This window comes from Salvelinus namaycush, chromosome 4, assembly GCF_016432855.1.
Source record: "Salvelinus namaycush isolate Seneca chromosome 4, SaNama_1.0, whole genome shotgun sequence".
Taxonomy (NCBI): Eukaryota; Metazoa; Chordata; class Actinopteri; order Salmoniformes; family Salmonidae; genus Salvelinus; species Salvelinus namaycush.
Genome location: NC_052310.1, coordinates 28056608 through 28083588, shown reverse-complemented (window position 1 = coordinate 28083588; position 26981 = coordinate 28056608). Strand labels below are relative to the sequence as shown.

General features: G+C 42.8%; 1 protein-coding gene and 2 long non-coding RNA genes across 5 annotated transcripts in view; all 3 read left to right on the top strand.

The window, feature by feature from the left end:
• afap1l2 (actin filament associated protein 1-like 2) overlaps positions 1 to 26981 on the top strand; it is a 162098-nt gene that overhangs the window by 117886 nt on the left and 17231 nt on the right. For both annotated transcript variants that reach the window (XR_005476798.1, XM_038991642.1), the window contains exons 12-16: positions 693 to 838; positions 1038 to 1152; positions 16158 to 16415; positions 16704 to 17058; positions 21313 to 21486. Coding sequence is in view for 1 of the 2 variants with exons in the window: in XM_038991642.1 (XP_038847570.1) it covers positions 693 to 838; positions 1038 to 1152; positions 16158 to 16415; positions 16704 to 17058; positions 21313 to 21486 (1048 nt within the window). In the remaining variant the exon portion in view is untranslated. The remainder of the gene's footprint in view (positions 1 to 692; positions 839 to 1037; positions 1153 to 16157; positions 16416 to 16703; positions 17059 to 21312; positions 21487 to 26981) is intronic.
• LOC120046424 lies at positions 5332 to 7797 on the top strand. Its single transcript, XR_005476801.1, has 3 exons — positions 5332 to 6186; positions 7317 to 7386; positions 7490 to 7797. It is a non-coding gene; the product is annotated as an uncharacterized LOC120046424 (long non-coding RNA).
• On the top strand, positions 8192 to 11100 carry LOC120046423. Of its 2 annotated transcripts, XR_005476800.1 has the most exons (4): positions 8192 to 8237; positions 8487 to 8608; positions 8788 to 9199; positions 10624 to 11100. It is a non-coding gene; the product is annotated as an uncharacterized LOC120046423 (long non-coding RNA). The 2 variants fall into 2 exon arrangements; XR_005476799.1 differs by having other exon boundaries at positions 8487 to 9199.

Here is a 26981-nt window from a genome sequence, read left to right as displayed (position 1 = left end):
TGGGAATCAATTATTTGGTCCCCACAAGGATAGCAAAACAAAACTGTGTGTACTGGGATTTGTGAGCAAGAGGAACTCCTCTTTTTTTATTTAAGCTTCAGCACCACCCTGCTTTGGGGCTCCCAAGTGGCGCGGCGGTCTAAGGCACTGCATCTCAGTGCTAGAGGCGTCACTACAGACCCTGGTTTGATTCCAGGCTGTATCACAACCGGCCGTGATTGGGAGTCCCATAGGGCGGTGCACAATTGGCCCAGCGTTGTCCGGGTTAAGGTTTGGCCGGGGTAGGCCCGTCATTGTAAATAAGAATTTGTTCTTAACTGACTTGCCTAGTTAAATTTAAAAATTGTGCTGTTATGGTCAATGAAATTCCTTTTTTAGTTTTATTTAATGGACTTTAAAAACTAAAATGAAAAAATGTGCTGCAGAAAATTGATAATCAACTCATTTCCTGTGAAGGGATATTTCTTTTTTAGGGTGATCTTCAGACTAAAGCCTTGACATGACTGCCACCTGTTGGTTCATCTACACAATAGGCAACTTGATTTTTATGTTATAATCAAGGCTGTGTTTTCAAAATGCTCTCCGCTCCTCTCCTCTTTCCCGTCCTCTCCCTCTCCTCTTCTGTCCTTACCGCTCCCATCTCTCCTCCCCTCTTCCCTTGTTCTCTCCTCTATGCCGCTTTCTACTCCCAGGCCAAGTCATCAGCTGATATGGGTCACTGGCTGGGTCTTCTGCTATCTCAGACTGGGACTAAGACAGACCCTGAAGAACTCACCTATGACTATGTCAACTCTGAGAGGATCTCCAGCATAGTCAATGCAGCCAAGACCTCCTTGTAGTTAGTTAATTCATCACAGTGTTTGTGTGTGTGTGTGTGTGTGTGTGTGTGTGTGTGTGTGTGTGTGTGTGTGTGTGTGTGTGTGTGTGTGTGTGTGTGTGTGTGTGTGTGTGTGTGTGTGTGTGTGTGTGTGTGGTTAGCTGTACAGGACTGTGTGTGAGAGAGAGCTTATACAGTAATATGTGTGTGTATTCTTCAGTCTGATGCAGGGGAGGTACTCAGAGCCTAGCACCTACAAAGACAGCCTTTCCTCGGCCCCCCACGGTTCAGATGACATTTATGACGATGTGGCTTCTATAGAGGGCGAACTAGAGGTGAGCTCACCGCATCAATACAACAACAAATTCAAGAGTATTAATTCAGCCACGTACACCACTGATGGCGGTGTTCCCATTTACCCATTTGACACAACAGCACAATGTCTGCACAGAAAAGGTCACGCAGCGTTCGTTGACACACAGCACAATGGTTGCGTAAACATTTGTGTGCAGACAAACTCACCATTGTATGACAGAAATATCTGTGTCCAATGTGTTGTACATCAGTTGTATAACCTGAGTGTGTATGGGATGTGTATAACCTGAGTGTGTATGGGATGTGTATAACCTGAGTGTGTATGGGATGTGTATAACCTGAGTGTGTATGGGATGTGTATAACCTGAGTGTGTATGGGATGTGTATAACCTGAGTGTGTATGGGATGTGTATAACCTGAGTGTGTATGGGATGTGTATAACCTGAGTGTGTATGGGATGTGTATAACCTGAGTGTGTATGGGGTGTGTATAACCTGAGTGTGTATGGGGTGTGTATAACCTGAGTGTGTATGGGGTGTGTATAACCGAGTGTGTATGGGGTGTGTATACCTGAGTGTGTATGGGGTGTGTATACCTGAGTGTGTATGGGGTGTGTATAACTGAGTGTGTATGGGGTGTGTATAACTGAGTGTGTATGGCTTCTTGCTCTTTCAGGTTGTACTCTAGTTTGGAGTGCAGAGAGCTAATGGAAACATAATGTATCTCTGAGTGTGTTGATACGTGCTACATTTTCTCACAGAAAATTGGCCAGTGTTAACTAGTGTCGATTTTTCAGTTGAACATTTCTAGTGTTGATTCAAATCAAATGTTATTAGTCACATGCTCCGAATACAACAGGTGTAGACCTTAGAGTGAAATGCTTACTTATGGGCCCCTAACCAACAATGCAGTTTTTTTTTTACCGGATCAAGAATAAGAAATAAAAGTAACAAGTAATTAAAGAGCAGCAGTAAAATAACAATAGCGAGACTATATACAGGGGGGTACCGGTACAGAGTCAATGTGCGGGGTCACCGGTTAGTTGAGGTAATATGTACATGTTGGTAGAGTTATTAAAGTGACTATGCATAGATGATAACAACAGAGAGTAGCAGCGGTGTAAAAGAAGGAGGGGCGGAGGGGGCAATGCAAATAGTCTGGGTAGCCATTTTATTAGGTGTTCAGGAGTCTTATGGCTTGGGGGTAGAAGCTGTTTAGAAGCCTCTTGGACCTAGACTTGGCGCTCCGGTACCGCTTGCCGTGCGGTAGCTGAGAAAACAGTCTATGACTAGGGTGGCTGGAGTCTTTGACAATTTTTAGGGTCTTCCTCTGACACCGCCTGGTATAGAGGTCCTGGATGGCAGGAAGTTTGGCCCCAGTGATGTACTGGGCCGTTCGCACTACCCTCTGTAGTGTCTTGCGGTCGGAGGCCGAGCAGTTGCCATACCAAAACCACGGCCATCATTATCATATTTCCCAGCATGCTCTTTTGCTGGTTGATTTTTAGAATTGTTTATTTCAATATTTATGTTTTTGCATGATTGATGAATTAATAGGCTATTGTTTGCGAACTGCATCAGCCACCCAAACGATTCGTTCTCAAGTTTGAGTGTTGAGCAGAGACAGACTGAGTATGTTTTGGTTCTACAAAGCAGTGTCCATCGATAACATTCAATAATAAATTGATTGCTTTCATTCTTGGACCATACGATCATTTATCAGTTCTAAACGGGTATTTTTCTTCTTTGTGCTACACATGATAGACGGTGGCGGAGCATGTCTCTAGAGTAGCGCGTATTAATCCTGCTGTAGAATTCATTGCGGCAAGCAGGTCAAACGAACCATTAAAATGAACGGGTCACTAAGAAAAATGTATCATGACTCGAGTCAGTAAAAGGAGTTGTTCAAACATAACGAATTGTTCACAATCTGCACATCACTAATATCTTAGTCTTCCCAACCTGGAAGTCATTCTGAATGCAAGTTGCGGGTGAAATTAAATTCAAAATGTTGGATATCCCCACTCTGGTTGGATTCCAATAGGAATTACACATCACTTTGTAAGTCATTATATGTGAGTTTCAGGCCTGAAAACCATGAGTTTCAGGCCATTGTATTAGGGTAAAACTTTGCCCTCAGAATCAAATCAAAGTTTATTTGTCACGTGCGCTGAATACAACAGTTGTAGACCTAACAGTGAAATGCTTACTTACCAATTGTGCAAAAAAGGTATTAGGTGAACAATAGGTAAGTAAAGAAATAAAACAACAGTAAAAAGACAGGCTATATACAGTAGCGAGGCTACATACAGACACAAGTTAGTCAGGCTGATTGAGGTAGTATGTAGATATGGTTAAAGTGACTATGCATATATGATGAACAGAGAGTAGCGTAAAAGAGAGGTTGGCGGGTGGCGGCACACAATGCAGATAGCCTGGTTAGCCAATTTGCGGGAGCACTGGTTGGTCGGCCCAATTGAGGTAGTATGTACATGAATGTATAGTTAAAGTGACTATGCATATATGATAAATATATGATGCATATATGATCCGGGTAGCCATTTGATTACCTGTTCAGGAGTCTTATGGCTTGGGGGTAAATACAGTTGAGAAGCCTTTTTGTCCTAGACTTGGCACTCCGGTACCGCTTGCCATGCGGTAGTAGAGAGAACAGTCTATGACTGGGGTGGCTGGGGTCTTTGACAATTTTTAGGGCCTTCCTCTGACACCGCCTGGTGTAGAGGTCCTGGATGGCAGGCAGCTTAGCCCCAGTGATGTACTGGGCCGTTCGCACTACCCTCTGTAGTGCCTTGCGGTTAGAGGCCGAGCAATTGCCGTACCAGGCAGTGATGCAACTAGTCAGGATTCTCTCGATGTTGCAGCTGTAGAATCTTTTGAGGATCTCAAGACCCATGCCAAATCTTTTTGAGGGGGATTAGGCTTTGCCGTGCCCTCTTCACAAAATCAGGCCTTATTATATATTTGTTGAATTGTGTTAAATAATTTAATTTGAATGATAAAATATTCACTTAGGATTGAATGCAAGTCATGGGTGGTAACTCTACAATTCACTCGAAAGGCAAGGCACTCTGGGAAATAAAGCTTACACTAAGTGTTTTAATTTCACACTGAAAAGTGTAGACCAGTATAGACACTGGGCCAGTGTTAAATTTAAAGGAAAATTTCACTTCTGCTCTTTCTCTGTGTTCATTAATATGTTTTTAACATATGTCTCAAAAAAATCGCAAATTTACAAATACAAGCATTTCTGCATCTCACCAGTAGAAACAGGCCATCTATACTGAACAAAAATATAAACGCAACATGCAACAATTTCAATGATTTTACTGAGTTACAGTTCATGTAAGGAAATCAGTCAATTGAAATAAATTCAGCAGGCTCTAATCTATGGATTTCACATGACTGGGGAATAGCGAAGCCATGTGTGGGATTTGGAGGCCCTAGGCCCACCCACTGGAGAGCCAGGCCCAGCCAATCAGAATGAGTTTTTCCCCACAAAAGGGCTTTATTACAGACAGAACTACTCCTCAGTTTCATCAGCTCTCCGGGTGGCTGGTCTCAGACGATCCAGCAGGTGAAGAAGCCGGATGTGGAGGTCCTGGGCTGGCATGGTTACATGTTGTCTGCATTTGTGAGGCTGGTTGGACTCACAAATGAGTCCGACTGCCAAATTCTCTAAAATGACATTGGAGGTGGCTTAAGGGCAGAGAAATTAACATTAAATTCTCTGGCAACAGCTCTGGTGGACATTCCTGCAGTCAGCATGCCAATTGCATGCTCCCTTAACTTGAGACAGCTGTGGTATTGTGTTGTGTGACAAAACTGCACATTTTAGAGTGGGCTTTTATTTTCCACAGCACAAGGTGCACCTGTGTAATGATCATGCTGTTTGATCAGCTTCTTGATATGCCACACCTGTCAGGTGGATTATCTTGGCAAAGGAGAAATGCTCACTAACAGGAAAGTAAACAAATTTGTGCACAAAATTTGAGAGAATTAAGCTTTTTGTGCGTATGGAACATATATGGGATCTTTTATTTCAGCTCATGAAACATGGGACCAACACTTTACATGTTGCGTTTATATATATATATATATATATATATATATATATATATATATATATATACATTTTCCCTGGTTGTAAGCGAACCACAATATCCAGAGTTCATAGCATTTTCAGGACATAGTATCGCCTCTGTCTAGGTGGATCCAGTTGAGAATGGTCGTCAACAGGTAGCAAACGTTACTCACTGTACCAGCCACTCGTTCATAGAACATCAGATTGCGAATAACTATATTTTTTGTGTGTGTGTCGACAATAAGCAGGTAACCGATACAATTTGACTCCAGCAGCCTGCACTTGCTTGTAGTTTGCACATTCAGGTACTGAGCACCACAACATGACTAGACTTTACAGGAGATATTCCTCGGGGCCGACAGTGGCTGGCAGCAATAAAGAACCCTGCCTATAATGTGAATACTCCTGTGGAGAAATATCCAAATCTCCGTGTTTGTAGCCAGCACTTTCAGCCAGAGGATTTCGAAATGGACATGAAGTTTCAACTGATGGGATTGCCAGGTCGTCGAATGTTGAAAAGTGAAGAAGCTATTCTGTCGGTTTTTATCTTCACTTCAAAGAGGAAGGCATCCGATCACCCAACATCAGCGCAGAAAATAAGTCGACCAGAGGTAATGTAGCTAACTAGCTAGGAAACTATAACGTTATTTGTTTATCTAAAAAACAAATAAAAAATCTAGCTAGCAAGATGTTATAATAAGCTGGCTAGCCATTCCAACGCAAATCAATGCAATTAGCCAGCTGCTATCTGTCAATGTGATTTGTAACTTTGCAATCTAACGTTAGCTATGTTAGGATACGTTAACTACAGCCTACCGGACCGTATCTAACCGTTAGCTAGTTAACTTCCGCAGGGGCTAATGTGACTGGCCTATGTGTTCTATTTACAGAGTCCAAATCCCATCAACATCTGCAGCACATCAACATCAAGCTCAGCACCAGGAACTAGTAGTGTAAGTCACCTTTGCTAAATCTTTCCATTATGACCAAATAAATTACTAGAGCTAGGCATTAACATGGTCTGTCTTATCATAGTTGGTGTGTTTTATATGTAGGCTACAACTTCTACTATAGTTTTCTCTGTATTATGGAGGCTTAGTTGATTGTTTATGCAAAGCTTGAAGTCTAAATTGAAGAAAAATAGAGGTATTAGTAAGGAGGAGATGGTTTGGGGTGACTGACTGGTGTCTTTTGGGGGTGGGTATTGTGTATTAAGGTTAGTATGCATGATCTATTGACACGAGGGGGGTGGGAGGATATAGTACATTGTTTGAGTGTGTATTGATGGGTACAAAGTAGTCAAATGTTGGCTAATCACTGACTAGTGTGTGTCCTACATACTAATCTTGCTGCTGCTGATAAAGACCTTGACACCAGCTTTAGTAGTACAGATCCTGTAGACCCATTGGATGAAAACTTTCAGTCGGGAACATCCTCTGACTCAGAAGAAGAAGAAAAGACTGCACGGGACTGGCAAGAGCCAAAGTGTATAGTCTTTGAGTCCAAGGCCATGAAGCTCATGAAGTTCTGCCAGACATGTGGATAGCCAATCATCTCTACAGCCATTTCTTATGTTGGGGCTATGATGAAGGTGAAGTGGGACTGTAATGGCAGACACACAGGGACATGGACCTCCTGTCCTGATATTGGGGAAATGGCAGAGGTTCATCTTCTCACAGCTGCATCTGTGATGTTTTCAGGAGGCACTTACACCGAGCTGCAGGACTGGGCTCAGACCATGAAGCTGTTTGGCAGCACCACCTTCTATCCGATTCAGAATACCTACCTGTTTCCAGTCATAAATGCAGAGTATGGGGAAGGAAGGAACACTATTTTGGCAAGACTGTTCCTGGATGGTGTTGGAGCACAGCTGTCTGGTGATGCACGCCACGACAGTCTGGGCTACAGCACTATATTTGCATTGCTATTTAACATGCACTGCCTTATGTGTGTTAGTGTGTGTTTTTTATCACGTGTTTTCATTGATACGGGTCTTGTCTTTGTCATTTTTAGGGTGATAAGTGATACAACAATTCCCCAAGTTGGGATCAATAAAGTACTATTCTCTACTCTCTTGCTATAGCGCCAAATACACCACCTATTGCCTGACTACCGATGACGTCAGCGAGATTGTGCAGAGTGACCTAATACAGGTACAGTACATTGAATACAGTTTACAGTATGATGGTCAATGGCATGTTGTGTTATCGCACCTAGTGACTGGCTGTAAATCTGTGTTACTTTTGCCCGTTATAGGTCACGGAGGCACCCAGTTCTGTTGCGACGGAGGTAGTAATTGGCTTCAAGCGTGCTCTGACAAAGCTGGTGGACAACATGGGTTTCACAGTGGATGTGGTCACAACCGACCGTTCCCCATCTATACGCAAGATGAGGGATCTCTTCTCTGACGTCTAACAAGAGCTTGATGTGTCGCATACAGTGAAAGATTAGCACTGCAGAACCCAACCTTGAACAAGATGGGTCCCATTATGTCTGCCGAAAACCAAACTGCTTTCCACAGTAAGAACCTCATACCAACAGTCAAGCATGGTGGTGGTTTGGGGATGCTTTGCTGCCTCAGGACCTGGACGACTTGCCTTAATAGAAGGAACAACGAATTCTGCTCTGTATCAGAGCATTTTACAGGAGAATGTCAGGCCATCAGTCTGAGCTGAAGCTGAATCACAGCTGAGTCCTGTAGCAAGACAATGATCCAAAACACACAATCAAGTCTCCATGAAAATGGTTAAAAAGCAAGCAACAAATTTGGAGTTTTGGAATCGCCTAGTCAAAGTCCAGACCCAATCCCAATTGAGATGTTATGGCAGGACTTGAAACGAGCAGTTCACGCTTGAAAACCCATAAATGTTGCTGAGTTAAAGCAGTTCTGCATGCAAGAGTGGGCCAAAATTCCTCCACAGCGATGTGAGAGACTGATCAACAACTACAGGAAGTATCTGGTTGCAGTCATTGCAGCTAAAGGTGGCACAACCAGTTATTGAGTGTAAGGGTGCACTTACTTTTTCACACAGGGGAATTGGGTGTTCCATAACTTTGTTAATTAAATAAATAAGTATAATACATTTTTGTTATTTGTAAACTCAGGTTCCTTTTATCTAATATTAGGTTTTGGTTGAAGATCTAATAACGTTCAGTATTTAACATTTTTTGCAAAAATTGAGAAAATCAGAAAGGGCTAATTAGTTTGTTGTATAAAAACATTTGAATGGCTAGTCACATTTCTTTCAAACAGGTATCCAAAATAAACATCTGCTGAAGGCCAAGAAGCGAGGAAATGAGACCTTGTGTCCCTCGATACGTTCCCTCACAAACCACATGTTTTGGTGTTCAGCAAGGTGTAATGGAGACCCTGAGGTAAATTAAATTGAGAGAACCGCACCGTAAGTTGTGTTTCTTGTTCACTGTAATGTGCTGTCATTCTCACCCCAAATCTGATCGATATGCATTGGTCCAGGAGACACCTAGCACTTGTACTGGTACATGCCCTGTACTGATGATATCTAAAAGCAGATATATGTCGTCTGTCTTTGAAGGAGCTGAAGCGTATGTGGACCTCCGTTCTCAAGGACATCTGTGACGTACACGGCTGGACACGGGGGGGGGGGGAAGTACACTGTCAACACCCTGACCTCAGTTGTGTTTGATGACCTCTGCAATTGTGTTGGACAAACATTTGAAAACTGATCTCTAACAAATGACCAGATTCAAACATACAGTTTAGTGGTCATCAATAACCATAACGTTTTTATATTTTCAATCAGAAAAGCCAAAAAATACTTAGTCTACTCTGTTTTGTCTTTATAAACACACAGGCCATCTGGAGGCATTCCACAGTGCTCTCCTAAAGTACTCCCCAAAGCGGGAGCATTTTGGGCTCCTGTGAAATGAAAAAGTGGACACAGAGTGGAAAGCATAATGAGAATGTGGGATGCAAACAAGCCAAAGGTATTTATGAAAGCGAAATCCCCCTCTTGAGAATACAAAATCACCAATAAACAAGCCAGGTCCTCCTCAAACTTTTCACACACTTGAAGTCAGTTCTTTGGCATAGGGGAGAGGGGGTGTTAGTATACTTTTCTAGCCTATTCACTCTATTGTTGGCAGTGCTTGTCTACTAAACAGCACAACTGAAGGTGCTCGTACACAACAATACATGACTAGACTGTCTACAAGTCAAGCCCCCCTCAAACTTGTCACACCTTCGTTAACAGCCCATCTCAATGCCCCATTATTGCCTCTGAGTGTAACAAAACATACAGTGGCTTGCAAAAGTATTCACCCCCTTGGCATTTTTCCTATTTTGTTGCCTTACAATCTGGGATTTAAATAGATTTTTGGGAGGTTTGTATCATTTGATTTACACAACATGCCTACCACTTTGAAGATGCAAAATGTTTTTTATTGTGAAGCAAACAAGAAATAAGACACAAAAAAACAATAAGCCCACCCCAAAGTCAATACTTTGTAGAGCCACCTTTTGCAGCAATTACAGCTGCAAGTCTCTTGGGTTATGTCTCTATAAGCTTGGCACATCTAGCCACTGGGATTTTTGCCCATTCTTCAAGGCAAAACTGCTCCAGCTCCTTCAAGTTTGATGGGATCCGCTGGTGTACAGCAATCTTTAAGTCATACCACAGATTCTCAATTGGGTTGAGGTCTGGGCTTTGACTAAGCCATTCCAACATTGTAAATGTTTCCCCTTAAACCACTTGAGTGTTGCTTTAGCAGTATGATTAGGGTCATTGTCCTGCTGGAAGGTGAACCTCCGTCTTAGTCTCAAATCTCTGGAAGACTGAAACAGGTTTCCCTCAATAATTTCCCTGTATTTAGCGCCATCCATCGTTCCTTCAATTCTGACCAGTTTCCCAGTGTCTGCCAATGGAAAAACATCCCCACAGCATGATGCTGCCACCACCATGCTTCACTGTGGGGATGGTGTTCTCGGGGTGATGAGAGGTGTTGTGTTTGCGCCAGACATAAGGTTTTTCTTGATAGCCAAAAAGCTCAATTTTTAGCAAATAAAAAAATTGTGACTTCTGAAGGTAATTGGTTGCACCAGATCTTATTTAGGGGCTTCATAGCAAAGGGGGTGAATACATATGCACACACCACTTTTCCATATTAAAAAAAATAAGTCATTTTTTTAGTTTCACTTCACCAATTTGGACAATTTTGTGTATGTCCGTTACATGAAATCCAAACAGAAATCAATCAATTTAAATTACAGGTTGTAATGCAACAAAATAGGGAAAACATTAATAATTTTGCAAGGCACTCTACCAGTCTAATGTACCCATTTTTGTTTACACATGAACATTTGTTTATTTTATGGTTACACATCCTCATGATCTGTCTTCATGTCTTTCCAGGAGACTTGCAGTACAAACTAATCTATTGTAAGAGGTCGAAGCAGTGGGTGCTGAAGAAAATGTACTAACTCAGAACCCACAACTTCAGGGAGAGACTTGTCCACCTGGCTGTGGAGCGAAGAAAGGACAAGACAGTGGTCTACAAGCAGGCAATGTCACAGCTCCCCAACATCCCTGCCTACATCGCCACAGCGCCAATGCCTACTAAACTAGCTGCCATTGACCAACACAAGATGAGGTTCACCAACTGAAGAACATTCAGGACACTGCCTGGATCATTCAGCTGACACAACATCCATATTCAATTAGGCTGATATAGTATAATATAGAATGCGTAGTATGCTTACAACTCAAATTAAATTGTATTTGTCCCCTGTAAATGAGGTGTAGACTAATTGTGAAATGCTTACTTACGAGTCCTTTTTCAGACAATGCAGAGTTAAGATAATGATATAAAATAACAAATAAAAATGGTGACATGAAAAATAAATACACAGTGAATAATGAATAGCACAACGAGTAAAAGTAACATGGCTATATACAGGGAGTACCAGTACCGAGTCGATGTGCAGGTGTACGAGATAATTGAGGTAGCTATGTACATATAGGTAGGGGTAAAGTAACTAGGCAACAGAATAGATAATAGACAATAGCAGCAGCGTATGTGGTGAGTGTGGCATCAAATTTGATTGGTTACATATACGTGATTAGCAGATGTTATTGCGGGTGTAGTGAAATGTTTGTGCTGTTACCTCCAACAGTGCAGTAACATCTAACAAGTAATATCTAACAAATTACACAACATATACACACAAATCTAAGTAGGAATGAATTAAGACTATATACATATGGACAAATGATGTCAGAGCTGAACGCACTAAGATACAGTAGAATAGTATAGAAAAACAGTATATACATATGAGATGAGTAAAGCAAGATATGTAAGCATTATTAAGTGAATCAGATACTGTAGAATAGTATAGAGAACAGTACAGTCGTGGCCAAAAGTTTTGAGAATGACACAAATATGAATTTCCATAAAGTTTGCTGCTTCAGTGTCTTTAGATATTTTTGTCAGATGTTACTATGGAATACTGAAGTATAATTACAAGCATTTCATGAGTGTCAAAGGCTTTTATTGATAATTACATGAAGTTGATTCAAAGAGTCAATATTGCAGTGTTGACCCTTCTTTTTCAAGACCTCTGCAATCCGCCCTGGCATGCTGTCAATTAACTTCTGGGCCACTGACTGATGGCAGACCATTCTTGCATAATCAATGCTTGGAGTTTGTCAGAATTTGTGGGTTTTTGTTTGTCCACCCGCCTCTTGAGAATTGACCACAAGTTCTCAATGGGGTTAAGGTCTGGGGAGTTTTCTGGCCATGGACCCAACATATCTATGTTTTGTTCCCTGAGCCACTTAGTTATCACGTTTGCCTTATGGCAAGGTGCTCCATCATGCTGGAATAGGCATTGTTCGTCACCAAACTGTTCCTGGATGGTTGGGAGAAGTTGCTCCCGGAGAATGTGTTGGTACCATTCTTTATTCATGGCTGTGTTCTTAGGCAAAATTGTGTGAGCCCACTCCCTTGGCTGAGAAGCAACCCCACACATGAATGGTCTCAGGATGCTTTACTGTTGGCATGACACAGGACTGATGGTAGCGCTCACCTTGTCTTCTCCGGATAAGCTTTTTCCCGGATGCCCCAAACAATCGGAAAGGGGATTCATCAGAGAAAATGACTTTACCCCAGTCCTCAGCAGTCCAATCCCTGTACCTTTTGCAGAATATCAGTCTGTTCCTGATGGTTTTCCTGGAGAGAAGTGGCATCTTTGCTGCCCTTCTTGACACCAGGCCATCCTCCAAAAGTCTTTGCCTCACTGTGCGTGCAGATGCACTCACACCTGCCTGCTGTCATTCCTGAGCAAGCTCTGTACTGGTGGTGCCCCGATCTTGCAGCTGAATCAACTTTAGGAGACGGTCCTGGCGCTTCCTGGGATTTCTTGGGCGCCCTGAAGCCTTCTACACAACAATTGAACCGCTCTCCTTGAAGTTCTTGATGATCTGATAAATGGTTGATTTTTTTGAACCACCAGGTGCAATCTTACTGGCACCAATATCCTTGCCTGTGAAGCCCTTTTTGTGCAAAGCAATGATGACGGCACATGTTTCCTTGCAGGTAACCATGGTTGACAGAGGAAGAACAATGATTCCAAACACCACCCTCCTTTTGAAGCTTCCAGTCTGTTATTCAAACTCAATCGGCATGACAGAGTGATCTCCAGCCTTGTCCTCGTCAACACTCACACCTGTGTTAACGAGAGAATCACTGACATGATGTCAGCTGGTCCTTTTGTGGCAGGGCTGAAATGCAGTGGAAATGTTTTTGGGGGATTCAGTTCATTTGCATGGCAAAGAGGGACTTTGCAATTAATTGCAATTCATCTGATCACTCTTCATAACATTCTGGAGTATATGCAAATTGCCATCATACAAACTGAGGTAGCAGACTTTGTGAAAATTAATATTTGTGTCATTCTCAAAACTTTTGGCTCCGACTGTAAATACATGAGAAGAGTAATGCCAGATATGTAAACATTAAGTGACTAAGATACCGTAGAATAGTTTAGAATACAGTATATACATATGAGATGAGTAATGCAAGATATCTAAACATTAATTGACTAGTGTTCCATTATCAACCAGCGTGTTTCTGGGGAAGGGGGTGTATCTGAGCACCATCAGCTAGGACTTGACATTGGTTAATCAAATCTCCCCATTCTTGTTAAATGTTGCATGCCTTCTCAAACAGCTACAACTGTATGCATTCGCACATCAAGTCCTTTCTTGAGTTGGGCTCGGGATGGAACAACAGTTGAACATCTGAGCTTGTGGTTGTTTGTGGGGGTAGGGTGGGGTGTGTGTGTACGTACGTACAGTTGAAGTCAGAAGTTTACATACACTTAGCTTGGAGTCATTAAAACTCGCTTTTCAACCACTTCACAAATTTCTTGTTAACAAACTATAGTTTTGGCAAGTCGGTTAGGACATCTACTTTGTGCATGACACAAGTCATTTTCCCAACAATTGTTTACAGACAGATTATTTCACTTATAATTCACTGTATCACAATTCCAGTGGGTCAGAAGTTTACATACACTAGGTTGACTGTGCCTTTAAACAGCTTGGAAAATTCCAGAAAGTTATGTCATGGCTTTAGAAACTTCTGATAGGCTAATTGACATAATTTGAATCAATTGGAGGTGTACCTGTGGATGTATTTCAAGGCCTACCTTCAAACTCAGTGCCTCTTTACTTGACATCATGGGAAATTCAAAAGAAATCAGAAATCAGAAAAAAATTGTAGACCTCCACAAGGCTGGTTCCTCCTTGGGAGCAATTTCCAAATGCCTGAAGGTACCACATTCATCTGTACAAACAATAGTGCGCAAGTATAAACACCATGGGACAACGCAGCCGTCATACCGCTCAGGAAGGAGCCGCGTTCTGTCTCCTAGAGATCAATGTACTTTGGTGCCGAAAAGTGCAAATCAATCCCAGAACAACAGCAAAGGACCTTGTGAAGATAGTGGAGGAAACAGGTACAAAGTATCTATATCCACAGTAAAACGAGTCCTATATCGACATAACCTGAAATTCCGCTGGGCAAGGAAGAAGCCACTGCTCCAAAACCGCCATAAAAAAGCCAGACTACAGTTTGCAACAGCATATGGGGACAAAGATCGTACTTTTTGGAGAAATGTCCTCTGGTCTGATGAAACAAAAATAGAACTGTTTGGCCATGATGACCATCGTTATGTTTGGAGGAAAAAGTGGGAGGCTTGAAGAGCACCATGGTGGCAGCATCATGTTGTGGGGGTGCTTTGCTGCAGGATGAACTGGTGCACTTCACAAAATAGATGGCATCATGAGGAAAGAAAATTATGTGGATATATTGAAGCAAACATCTCAAGACATCAGTCAGGAAGTTAAAGCTTGGTCGCAAATGGGTCTTCCAAATGAACAATGACCCCAAGCATACTTCCAAAGTTGTGGCAAAATGGCTTAAGAACAACAAAGTCAAGGTATTGGAGTGGCCATCACAAAGCCCTGACCTCAATCCTATAGAAAATGTGTGGGCAGAACTGAAAAAGCGTGTGCGAGCAAGAAGGCCTACAAACCTGACTCAGTTACACCAGCTCTGTCAGGAGGAATGGGCCAAAATTCACCCAACTTATTGTGGGAAGCTTGTGGAAGGTTACCTGAAACGTTTTGACCCAAGTTAAACAATTTAAAGGCAATGCTACCAAATACTAACTGAGTGCATGTAAACTTCTGACGCACTGGGAATGTGATGAAAGAAATAAAAGCTGAAATAAATCATTCTCTCTACTATTATTCTGACATTTCACATTCTTAAAATAAAGTGGTGATCCTAACTGACCTAAGACAGGGAATTTTTGCTAGGATTAAATGTCAGGAATTGTGAAACACTTCCTGCATACTGCTATGAAAACTCACCTCATTCTCCAGAGCAAATAATCGTTTTATTGGATACAAGCCATGTCTACTTATTTGCTATATTGACAGACTAATTTACAGTTTTATTGAAACATGGTTACATGCCAACAAATGAAAGTTGAAATGCACCAACTCCCTGCATCATTTGTTTTAGCAGTAATATTGTAGCTAGTTACTTCCAAATACATTTCATGAATTTCACAATGAATTGATGCAGTATTTGAAGTACTCATGATTGTTTTCTGATGCAGCTTGAATCATTTGGTCACTTGTCATAGACTTGTAAAAAAATATTATATAAAAGATTTGATCAAACTCCATTATATACATACTAGCTAGCTCAACTTGCCTAGCTTGACTTGTAGTGGTCCTAGCAAGCCCTGTTATGGCCGAATCAACTTATACTGTACTGAACAACACTGCTTCATGTAAAAATAGAGCTTTTTACAGAAAAAAACAAAAACGTCTCAAGCACTCAATCAGCCATTTTAATTATTTAATCATCTTGGATAGACAGTGCACGGTAACATTGCTCCTGTGAACCTGTAGAAACTAGTACCGCCTCGGTTTAGCCCGCCTTTGAGGGTAGGAACACAATTCTAGAAGGAAGAAGGGCTCCCGTCAGGCTGTAGTCTTTACAAAGCCATATAAAATTTGCCATGTAAAATTTGTCAACCTAGATATGCTGCAATGTTGTGGCAGACAGGAACATCGTTGAGAAAAGTCCAATGTCTCTATTGAACAAGGATAATCATATCTACTCGCTGCAAAATGATTGTGCAATCGGTGAAACACAAAGGCCACAATAATTGCTACAAAACATGACTCCATTCATTTTAGGATCAATCAATTGCTGACGTCACTGGTTGAACTCTCTCGGCGCCAGAATTAAAAAATGCAACTATGGTGCATAATTATGTCTGAAACACCTCTCATCACTCATAATTATGTAGGGAGCCTGGAAAAGCAGTATCTCAGTGCTGTGTGTACCTCTGTTTCTGCCATGACAGGATGCAGAGGAGAGCGGGCTTCTGGATGATCAGGAGAGCAGTGGTCAATGTCGTCAAGACAGCACTGGACCGTGTGGTCAAGATGGCGATGTGGTGGTGGTGGACAGTGCAGGGCAGGACGCAGCAGACAGGGTTTACTTGGACCTCATTCCTGTACGATCGTTCCTGCACACGTCCTGTGGCATAGGGTCCCCAAACAAAGAACCCCCCCGCTCTTCACCCGCCCCCACTGAGGAGCAGCAGGACCTCCCTAGCCAGGTATGGAACCAAATCATTCAGCATCTAAACCCAAGGCTAATACTGTATCCATTGTAATCATGTAAGAATGTCTAAATTATATCTTAAGTAAATTCCGTGAGCATCAATTCATTATATGAATTGAATTAAGCTTAACCCTGATTTTAATACAAAGGTTTGAACAATACCATTGTTTAGTATCTTGTGCTATAAATAATAATGGTATGGATGTTGTTAGAATAAAATGAGAAATGTTTGTACGTGTAGATAAAATAATTCATTAAATGTAATGCATATCTACGTTCCTAGGTTGATTCTAGCGTCTTATCCGAATCAGAGCTTCCACCATCCCACAATGGAGTGGAACCCACTGCTAACACCAACAGACCTGAGCAGGAGCGCCCCCTGTCTCCCAGCCCTTTACAGCCCTATACCCAGGCTCAAAAGACCTCTCTCCTCAGCCAAGACATCCAGAAAAGGGCCAGTTCAGGCATACAGCACCCCCAGGCCCCCAGTACAACCACCCTTAACACTCAGCCCCCCAAAATCCCTCAGAGTCCTGCAGCTACCACTCTTGCATTCAGCCTTCCCCCTCACAGTCCCGAACCTCTCAGAGGCCGAACCGCCAGCAGTGGAGACCATAGGACCAAAGTCTTATCCACAGGTGAGAAATTAACCAAAGACACAGAGGATATTGGAGAGCAGTGTTAATTGAACAGTCACTCTAATCAAGTAGAAACTTTTTACACAGAGTGAATGGAAACCGGCACACTATAAATATATCTATTTGTTTATCCTGTTCTCCAGGATGGCGTAGCAGTTGGATGTGTGTTTGTCTTGTCCCGTGTAAATAGTCTGTAAATAGTCTGTTTCTTCATTCTTTTCCATCTACGAACTAAATATACTTTCCTGCAACCCGCTTCACCCAATTTGGTACAGATCTGCTATTTTTATACTTTATAACTGGAACCTCCATCAGAGGCTAGCCAGCTAACTAGCTACTAGCTATTAGTCATTGTTAGCCACTCCTAGCGGTCTTCACCTTTAGCTCAGACACCAGCCAGCTTTAGCTCGGTCAATACCTGCCAGTCTGCACAGAGCGATATCAACCCAGAGCATATCGGACTACTCTTCTCTACCACATCACTGGATTCCTGCCGCAAGCTCTGGACCATTACACCGTATCATCGCAGCTAGCTAGCTGCAACCGAGTGGCTATTGTTGGCTAACACCTCTGTCCCGAAGCAAGCACCAGTTAGCCTTGAGCTAGCCTCGAGCTAGGCCCATCTCACGGCTAGCCGACGAAGTATACCAGGTAATTCTTGGGCTACAATACCTATTTTGCCAATTGGCCTGGACCCTTTATTGTCGACACGGAGCCCCGCCTATCCAGCTGATGCCTGCTGGACTGTTCACTAACACGGTACCTCATTTTGTTTATCTGTCGGCCCCAACCTCGAACTCAGGTCCTGTGTGTACCTAACTGACCCTCTCTGCCCATTCATTGCCATTTACCCGTTGTTGTCTTAGCTCTCCCGATCAACACCTGTGATTGCTTTATGCCTCTCTCTAATGTGCCTTGTCTACTGCTGTTTCGGTTAGTTCTTATTGTTTTATTTCACTGTAGAGCCCCCAGTCCCACTCAACATGCCTTAGATAGCTCTTTTGTCCCACCCCCCAGACATGCGGAGACCTCACCTGGCATAACTGGTGCCTCCAGAGATAACAAACTCTCTCATCATCACTCAATGGCGAGGTTTACCTCCACTATACTCACATCCTACCATACCCTTGTATGTACATTATGCCCTGAATCTATTCTACCTCGCCCAGAAATCTGCTCCTTTTATTCTCTGTTCCCAACACACTAGACAACCAATTCTTATAGCCTTTAGCCGTACCCTTATCCTACTCCTCCTCTGTTCCTCTGGTGATGTAGAGGTTAACCCAGGCCCTGTAGCCCCCAGTACTACACCTATTCCCCAGGCGCTCTCATTTGTTCCAATAATCTACTCAGCAAACTAGATGCAGTTTATCATAGTGCCATCCGTTTTGTTACTAAAACACCTTATACCACCCACCACTGCGACCTGTATGCTCTAGTCGGCTGGCCCTCGCTACATATTCGTCGCCAGACCCACTGGCTCCAGGTCATCAATAAGTCCATGCTAGGCAAAGCTCCGCCTTATCTCAGTTCACTGGTCACGATAACAACACCCACCCGTAGCACACGCTCCAGCAGGTATATCTCACTGATCATCCCAAAAGCCAACACCTCATTTGGCCGCCTTTCCTTCCAGTTCTCTGCTGCCTGTGACAAAAATCGTGTGCAAAAATCGCTGAAGTTGGAGACTTTTATTTCCCTCACTAACTTTAAACATCTGCTATCTGAGCAGCTAACCGATCGCTGCAGCTGTACATAGTCCATCTGTAAACAGCCCACCCAATTTACCTACCTCATCCCCTTACTGTTTTTATTTATTTACTTTTCTGCTCTTTTGCACACCAGTATCTCTACTTGCACATGATCATCTGATGATTTATCACTCCAGTGTTAATCTGCCAAATTGTAATTATTTGCTCCTATGGCCTATTTATTGCCTACCTGCTCATGCCTTTTGCACACAATGTACAGTATATCACAAAAGTGAGTACACCCCTCACATTTTTGTAAATATTTGACTATATCTTTTCATGTGACAACACTGAAGAAATGACACTTTGCTACAATGTAAAGTAGTGAGTGTACAGCTTGTATAACAGTGTAAATTTGCTGTCCCCTCAAAATAACTCAACACACAGCCTTTAATGTCTAAACCGCTGGCAACAAAAGTGAGTACACCCCTAAGTGAAAATGTCCAAATTGGGCCCAAAGTGTCAATATTTTGTGTGGCCACCATCATTTTCCAGCACTGCCTTAACACTCTTGGGCATGGAGTTCACCAGAGCTTCACAGGTTTCCACTGGAGTCCTCTTCCACTCCTCCATGACGACATCACGGAGCTGGTGGATGTTAGAGACCTTGCACTCCTCCACCTTCCGTTTGAGGATGCCCCACAGATGCTCAATAGGGTTTAGGTCTGGAGACATGCTTGGCCAGTCCATCACCTTTACCCTCAGCTTCTTTAGCAAGGCAGTGGTCGTCTTGGAGGTGTGTTTGGGGTCGTTATCATGTTGGAATAATGCCCTGCGGCCCAGTCTCTGAAGGGAGGGGATCATGCTCTGATTCAGTATGTCACAGTACATGTTGGCATTCATGGTTCCCTCAATGAACTGTAGCTCCCCAGTGCCGGCAGCACTCATGCAGCCCCAGACCATGACACTCCCACCACCATGCTTGACTGTAGGCAAGACACACTTGTCTTTGTACTCCTCACCTGGTTGCCGCCACACACGCTTGACACCATCTGAACCAAATAAGTTTACCTTGGTCTCATCAGACCACATAACATGGTTCCAGTAATCCATGTCCTTAGTCTGCTTGTCTTCAGCAAACTGTTTGCGGGCTTTCTTGTGCATCATCTTTAGAAGAGGCTTCCTCCTGGGACGACAGCCATGCAGACCAATTTGATGCAGTGTACGGCGTATAGTCTGAGCACTGACAGGCTGACCCCCCACCCCTTCAACCTCTGCAGCAATGCTGGCAGCACTCATACATCTATTTCCCAAAGACAACCTCTGGATATGACGCTGAGCACGTGCACTCAACTTCTTTGGTCGATCATGGCGAGGCCTGTTCTGAGTGGAACCTGTCCAGTTAAACTGCTGTATGGTCTTGGCCACCGTGCTGCAGCTCAGTTTCAGGGTCTTGGCAATCTTCTTATAGCCCAGGCCATCTTTATGTAGAGCAACAATTATTTTTTTCAGATCCTCAGAGAGTTCTTTGCCAAGAGGTGCAATGTTGAACTTCCAGTGACCAGTCAGTATGAGGGAGTGTGAGAGCGATGACACCACATTTAACACACCTGCTTCCCAGTCACACCTGAGACCTTGTAACAGTCACGAGTCACATGACACCGGGTAGGGAAAATGGCTAATTGGGCCCAATTTTGACTTTTTCACTTAGGGGTGTACTCACTTTTGTTGCCAGCGGTTTAGACATTAATGGCTGTGTGTTGAGTTATTTTGAGGGGACAGCAAATTTACACTGTTATACAAGCTGTACACTCACTACTTTACATTGTAGCAAAGTGTCATTTCTTCAGTGTTGTCACATGAAAAGATATAGTCAAATATTTACAAAAATGTGAGGGGTGTACTCACTTTTGTGATATACTGTATATAGACTCTTTTTTCTTTTTTTTCCTACTGTGTTATTGACTTGTTTATTGTTTACTCCATGTGTAACTCTGTGTTGTCTGTTCACACGGCTATGCTTTATCTTGGGGAGGTCACAGTTGTAAATGAGAACTTGTTCTCAACTAGCCTACCTGGTTAAATAAAGGTGAAATAAAAAATAAAATAAAAACGTGAGATTTACAGTGACGGAAGACAATACACCTCTTTGAATAGCTTTTGGGAGGCTGTTGTTGCTGCTTTAGTGAAAGTTGATCGTGAACAGATCAAGAAACTGACAGACTCCATAGACCGAAGGCTCATGGCAGTTATTGAAAAGAAGGGTGCTATATTGGTCACTGAATAAACAAGTGAGTTGGGAGAAATTATTTTTGTAATTTAGTTGCCTAATAATTGTGCACAGTAATAGTTGCCTAGTAATTGTGCACACTTATATATTCCCCTGAGAAAGACAAAACATTTCCTTTGTTAAACATTCAGGTTTGAGGTTCAACAGCATTTGGATTGACTGAGAGCATTGTTTGTTCAACAATAACATTAATCGTGAGGAATACAATTAGCCTATTAATTGTGCACGCAGTGTACATGTAAAATGTTTCCTTTTCTTCCTCTTGGTTCCTAGCCATCCCTGGGGCCATCGAGGTGAAGCTGGGGAAGAACAGAACGGAGGCGGACATGCTGCTCTACACGGAAGAGCGTGACCGGCTGGAGAGAGAGAAGGAAGAGATAAGGAGCAGCCTAGTCAACCTGAAGAAGGAGAGGAGGGAGACCAAGGAGGAACTCAGCACCTGCCAAGGTATACCATCAACCCCTTGTGTTGGAGCACAACACATGGTTAGCCTTTACACAAGGGCTCTTTCTCAATTCACCTTTCCTCCATTGCTTGCATCCTTTCTCCTCACCTCCCACTGTGCACAGATTGGTTTTAATCAACGTTGTTTCAAGCTAATTTGTTAACATATTGTGACGTGGAATCAACGTGGAAAATACATTGGATTTGAAAAAAGTCATCGACTAGTACTGTTTTCATCTAATATCAACCAGCATTGTAAACATTGAAATTAGGGTAAAACTTCAACTTAAATACATTGACTTAACCTGATTAACAGGTTGTTACATCAATCTAATTTCAACATAATCATCAAAACTATGTATACGTGGAATTTGCGTTAAATTCAATGGTATGTTTGAATCAACGTCATGCCATCAACCTAAATATACACTGCTCAAAAAAATAAAGGGAACACTAAAATAACACATCCTAGATCTGAATGAATGAAATATTCTTATTAAATACTTTTTTCTTTACATAGTTGAATGTGCTGACAACAAAATCACACAAAAATTATCAATGGAAATCAAATTTATCAACCCATGGAGGTCTGGATTTGGAGTCACACTCAAAATTAAAGTGGAAAACCACACTACAGGCTGATCCAACTTTGATGTAATGTCCTTAAAACGAGTCAAAATGAGGCTCAGTAGTGTGTGTGGCCTCCACGTGCCTGTATGACCTCCCTACAACGCCTGGGCATGCTCCTGATGAGGTGGCGGATGGTCTCCTGAGGGATCTCCTCCCAGACCTGGACTAAAGCATCTGCCAACTCCTGGACAGTCTGTGGTGCAACGTGGCGTTGGTCTCATCTCGGTACCTAATGGCAGTCAGGCTACCTCTGGCGAGCACATGGAGGGCTGTGCGGCCCCTCAAAGAAATGCCACCCCACACCATGACTGACCCACCGCCAAACCGGTCATGCTGGAGGATGTTGCAGGCAGCAGAACGTTCTCCACGGCGTCTCCAGACTCTGTCACGTCTGTCACATGTGCTCAGTGTGAACCTGCTTTCATCTGTGAAGAGCACAGGGCGCCAGTGGCGAATTTGCCAATCTTGGTGTTCTCTGGCAAATGCCAAACGTCCTGCACGGTGTTGGGCTGTAAGCACAACCCCCACCTGTGGACGTCGGGCCCTCATACCACCCTCATGGAGTCTGTTTCTGACCGTTTGAGCAGACACATGCACATTTGTGGCCTGCTGGAGGTCATTTTGCAGGGCTCTGGCAGTGCTCCTCCTACTCCTCCTTGCACAAAGGCGGAGGTAGCGGTCCTGCTGCTGGGTTGTTGCCCTCCTACGGCCTCCTCCACGTCTCCTGATGTACTGGCCTGTCTCCTGGTAGCGCCTCCATGCTCTGGACACTACGCTGACAGACACAGCAAACCTTCTTGCCACAGCTCGCATTGATGTGCCATCCTGGATGAGCTGCACTACCTGAGCCACTTGTGTGGGTTGTAGACTCCGTCTCATGCTACCACTAGAGTGAAAGCACCGCCAGCATTCAAAAGTGACCAAAACATCAGCCAGGAAGCATAGGAACTGAGAAGTGGTATGTGGTCACCACCTGCAGAACCACTCCTTTATTGGGGGTGTCTTGCTAATTGCCTATAATTTCCACCTGTTGTCTATTCCATTTGCACAACAGCATGTGAAATTTATTGTCAATCAGTGTTGCTTCCTAAGTGGACAGTTTGATTTCACAGAAGTGTGATTGACTTGGAGTTACATTGTGTTGTTTAAGTGTTCCCTTTATTTTTTTGAGCAGTGTAGAAGGGTATATTGAAATAAAATGTGAAGCCACAGTCCAACAGTGACTCTTACTGGTATATGAGGAGTAATGCACTTCAGTGAGAACAAGTCTACCATCCAGATGCCTACTTCTATGTATCCTGCTTAGCATTGGAAACAATCTGAGTTCGATTCAGCTGAGCCATCGTATTTAGACATTGAGCAGCTTCCATACTCATTTGCGCAGACTACCTAATAACATGGAATAGTTGAAAGTAACTCTAACTTTTGTTACACAAGCTGTATGTGAAAGAAAATGTGGAGTGAGGTTGGGTTTATGTAGGCTACATTGGCATCTGATTTCCCCAAAGGACACCATTTCAACTTGAAGCTAGGTATACTGTCAATCGTTCATGTTGATTGGATCATTAGAAGTTTAGAAGTAGTTACCATTAGCCCTATAAATAGCTAAATTCATAATACACAGAACATAAATATTTATGCAACATTTAAAGTGTTGATACCATGTTTCATGAGCTGAAATAAAATATCCCAGAAATGTTCCATACACACAAAAAGCATATTTCTCTCAAATGTTGTGCACAAATTTGTTTACGCCCCATTACGCCCCACAGATGTCTAAATTTTTGAGGGAACGTGCAATAGGCATGCTGACTGCAGGAATGTCCACCAGAGCTGTTGCCAGAGAATTTACTGTTAATTTCTCTACCATAAGCTGCCTCCAACATAATTTTTGAGAATGTGGCAGTATGTCCAACCGGCCTCACAACAGCAGACCACGTATAACTACGCCAGCACAGAACATCCACATCCGGCTTCTTCACCTGCGGGATCATCTGAGACATGCCACCTGGACAGCTGATGAAACTGAGGAGTATTTCTGTCTGTAATACATTATTTTTGTGGGGAAAAACTCATTCTGATTGGCTGGGCCTGGCTCTCCAGTGGGTGGGCCTATGCCCTCCAAAGCCCACACATGGCTTCGCTACTCCCCAGTCATGTGAAATCCATAGATTAGAGCCTGCTGAATTTATTTCAATTGACTGATTTCCTTACATGAACTGTAACTCAGTAAATGAACTGTAACCCACCCACTTTTGGGTGGGCCTATCCACAGGCCCACCCAAAAGTATGTGGACACCGGTTCGTCAAACATCTCATTCCAAAATCATGGGCATGGACCTGGCTTTGTGCATGGGGGATTTGTCATGCTGAAACAGGAAAGGGCCTTCCCCAGACTATTGCCACAAAGTTGGAAGCACAGAATTGTTTAGAATGTCATTGTATGCTGTCGCGTTAATTTTTCCCTTCACTAGAACTAAGGGGCCAAGCATGAACCATGAAAAACAGCCCGAGACCATTATTCCTCCTCCACCAAAATGCTTGTGCTTCTAGCTCCGACATTGCAGTAATATTTAACAAGTAATCTAACTATTCCTCAACTACTTAATACACACAAGTCTAAAGGGATGGAATAAGAATATATACATATAAATATATGGATGATCGATGGCCGAGCGGCATAAGCAAGGTGCAAAAGATGGTATAAGGTACAGTACATACTTATGAGATGAGTAATGTAAGATATGTTAACGTTATTAAAGTGGCATTGTTTAAAGTGGCTAGTGATACATTTAGTAAAGTGGCCAGTGATTTGAGTCTCTATATAGGCAGCAGCCTCTCTGAGTTAGTGATTGCTGTTTAGCAGTCTGATGGCCTTGAGATAGAAGCTGTTTTTCAGTCTCTCGGTCCCAGCTTTGATGCACCTGTACTGACCTCACCTCCTGGATGGTAGAGGGGTGAACAGGCCGTGGCTCGGGTGGTTGTTGTCCTTTGATCTTTTTAGCCTTCCTTTGTCATAGGGTGCTGTAGGTGTCTTGGAGGGCAGGTAGTTTGCCCCCGGTGATGCGTTGTGCAGACTGCACCACCTTCTGGAGAGCCTTGCGGTTGTGGGCAGTGCAGTTGCCTGACAGGATACTCTCGATTGTGCATCTGTAAAAGTTTGAGGGTTTTAGGTGACAAGCCAAATTTCTTCAGCCTCCTGAGGGTGAAGAGGCGGTGTTGCGCCTTCATCACACTGTCTGTGTGGGTGGACCATTTCAGTTTGTCCGTGACGTGTACGCCGAGGAATTTTAGCATTGCGCAAGGCTACTTAGGCTTGTGTGTGGCTGCTCTGCCATGGAAATCTATTTCATGATGCTCCCGACGAACATTTCTTGTGCTGACATTGCTTCCAGAGGCAGTTTGGAACTGGAAGTGGTGAACCTGAGGACAGATGATTTTTACACACTACCCGCTTCAGCACTCAGCAGTCCCGTTCTCTGAGCTTGTGTGGCCTACCATTTCGTGGCTGAGATGTTGCTCCTAGACATTTCCACTTCACAATAACAGCACTTACAGTTGACCGGGGCAGCTATAGCAGGGCTGAAATTTGACGAATTGACTTTACTCAGTTGAAGCACCTTTGACTGTGATTACAGCCACAAGTCTTTTTTATTTTACCTTTTTATTTAACTAGGCAAGTCCGTTAAGAACAAATTCTTATTTTCAATGACAGCCTAGGAACACTGCCTTGTTCAGGGGCAGAACGACAGATTTTTAGAGGGGTGAACAGGCAGTGGCTCGGGTAACCTTTCGGTTACAAGTCCAACGCTCTAACCACTAGGCTACGCTACAAGCTTGGCACAGGAGCACAATCTTGGTTTCTTCAGACCAGAGAATCGTGTTTCTAATGGTCTGAGAGTCTTTAAGTTCCTTTTGGCCAACTCCAAGTGGGCTGTTATGTGCCTTTCACTGAGGAGTTGCTTCCACTGAGGAGTTGCTTCCGTCTGGCCACTACCATAAAGGCCTGATTGGTAGAGTGCTGCAGAGATGGTTGTCCTTCTGGAAGGTTCTACCATCTCCACATAGGAACTCTGTCAGAGTAACCATTGTGTTCTTTTTTATTTATTTATTATTATTTTTATTTTTTTATTTCTGTTTCTGGGGGTGGATCAGCTTAATATTGCGGAAAGAATGTTGCTTCCAATGTAATTGTCTGCATCATTTCCAATCCCCCATATTTTTTTGGGTAAATATATCCATTCACGTATGCATACATATACACATATATACATACACATACCTACATAGACATACATACTTTTTTTAAAGAGTATACCTTTATTATTATTCCCCGCAAACCCTACCACTGATCCCCCAATTGGAGTAAACTAATAAACATTTCTGTTTTTACCTTCAATTTATACATCTTATACACATTTTACAGACACAGTCTACTTTATAATAGTTCTCTCTTGTTTGTTCTTAGTCCTTCCTCTATTTCTGTTGTCCATCCAGTTTGATTTCCACTTGTAACTGTGCTATTTCACAATAGCTCCGCACCTATACACATTTCACAGATCCCGTATGCCCTACATTGTTTATCTTGTTATTAGTCCCACCCTTCAGCTCCACTCAACCTTTCCCATCTATCTTCCAACATCATCCATTTCGGATTTTTATTTGCCATATATTTTTCAACTGTGCTGTGATGCTTCACAAAAGATTTGAATCTTCCTATTCTCATAGCTTCCACGGATTGTAAATTAAAAATAAACATTTTTGCTAAAATAATTATTATATTATTGATTGATTGACTATGGCTTTTCAAATCCCCCAGTATTGCTATCTGTAGCGTTAGTTCTACGCAAATGTTGCAATTCTTCAAC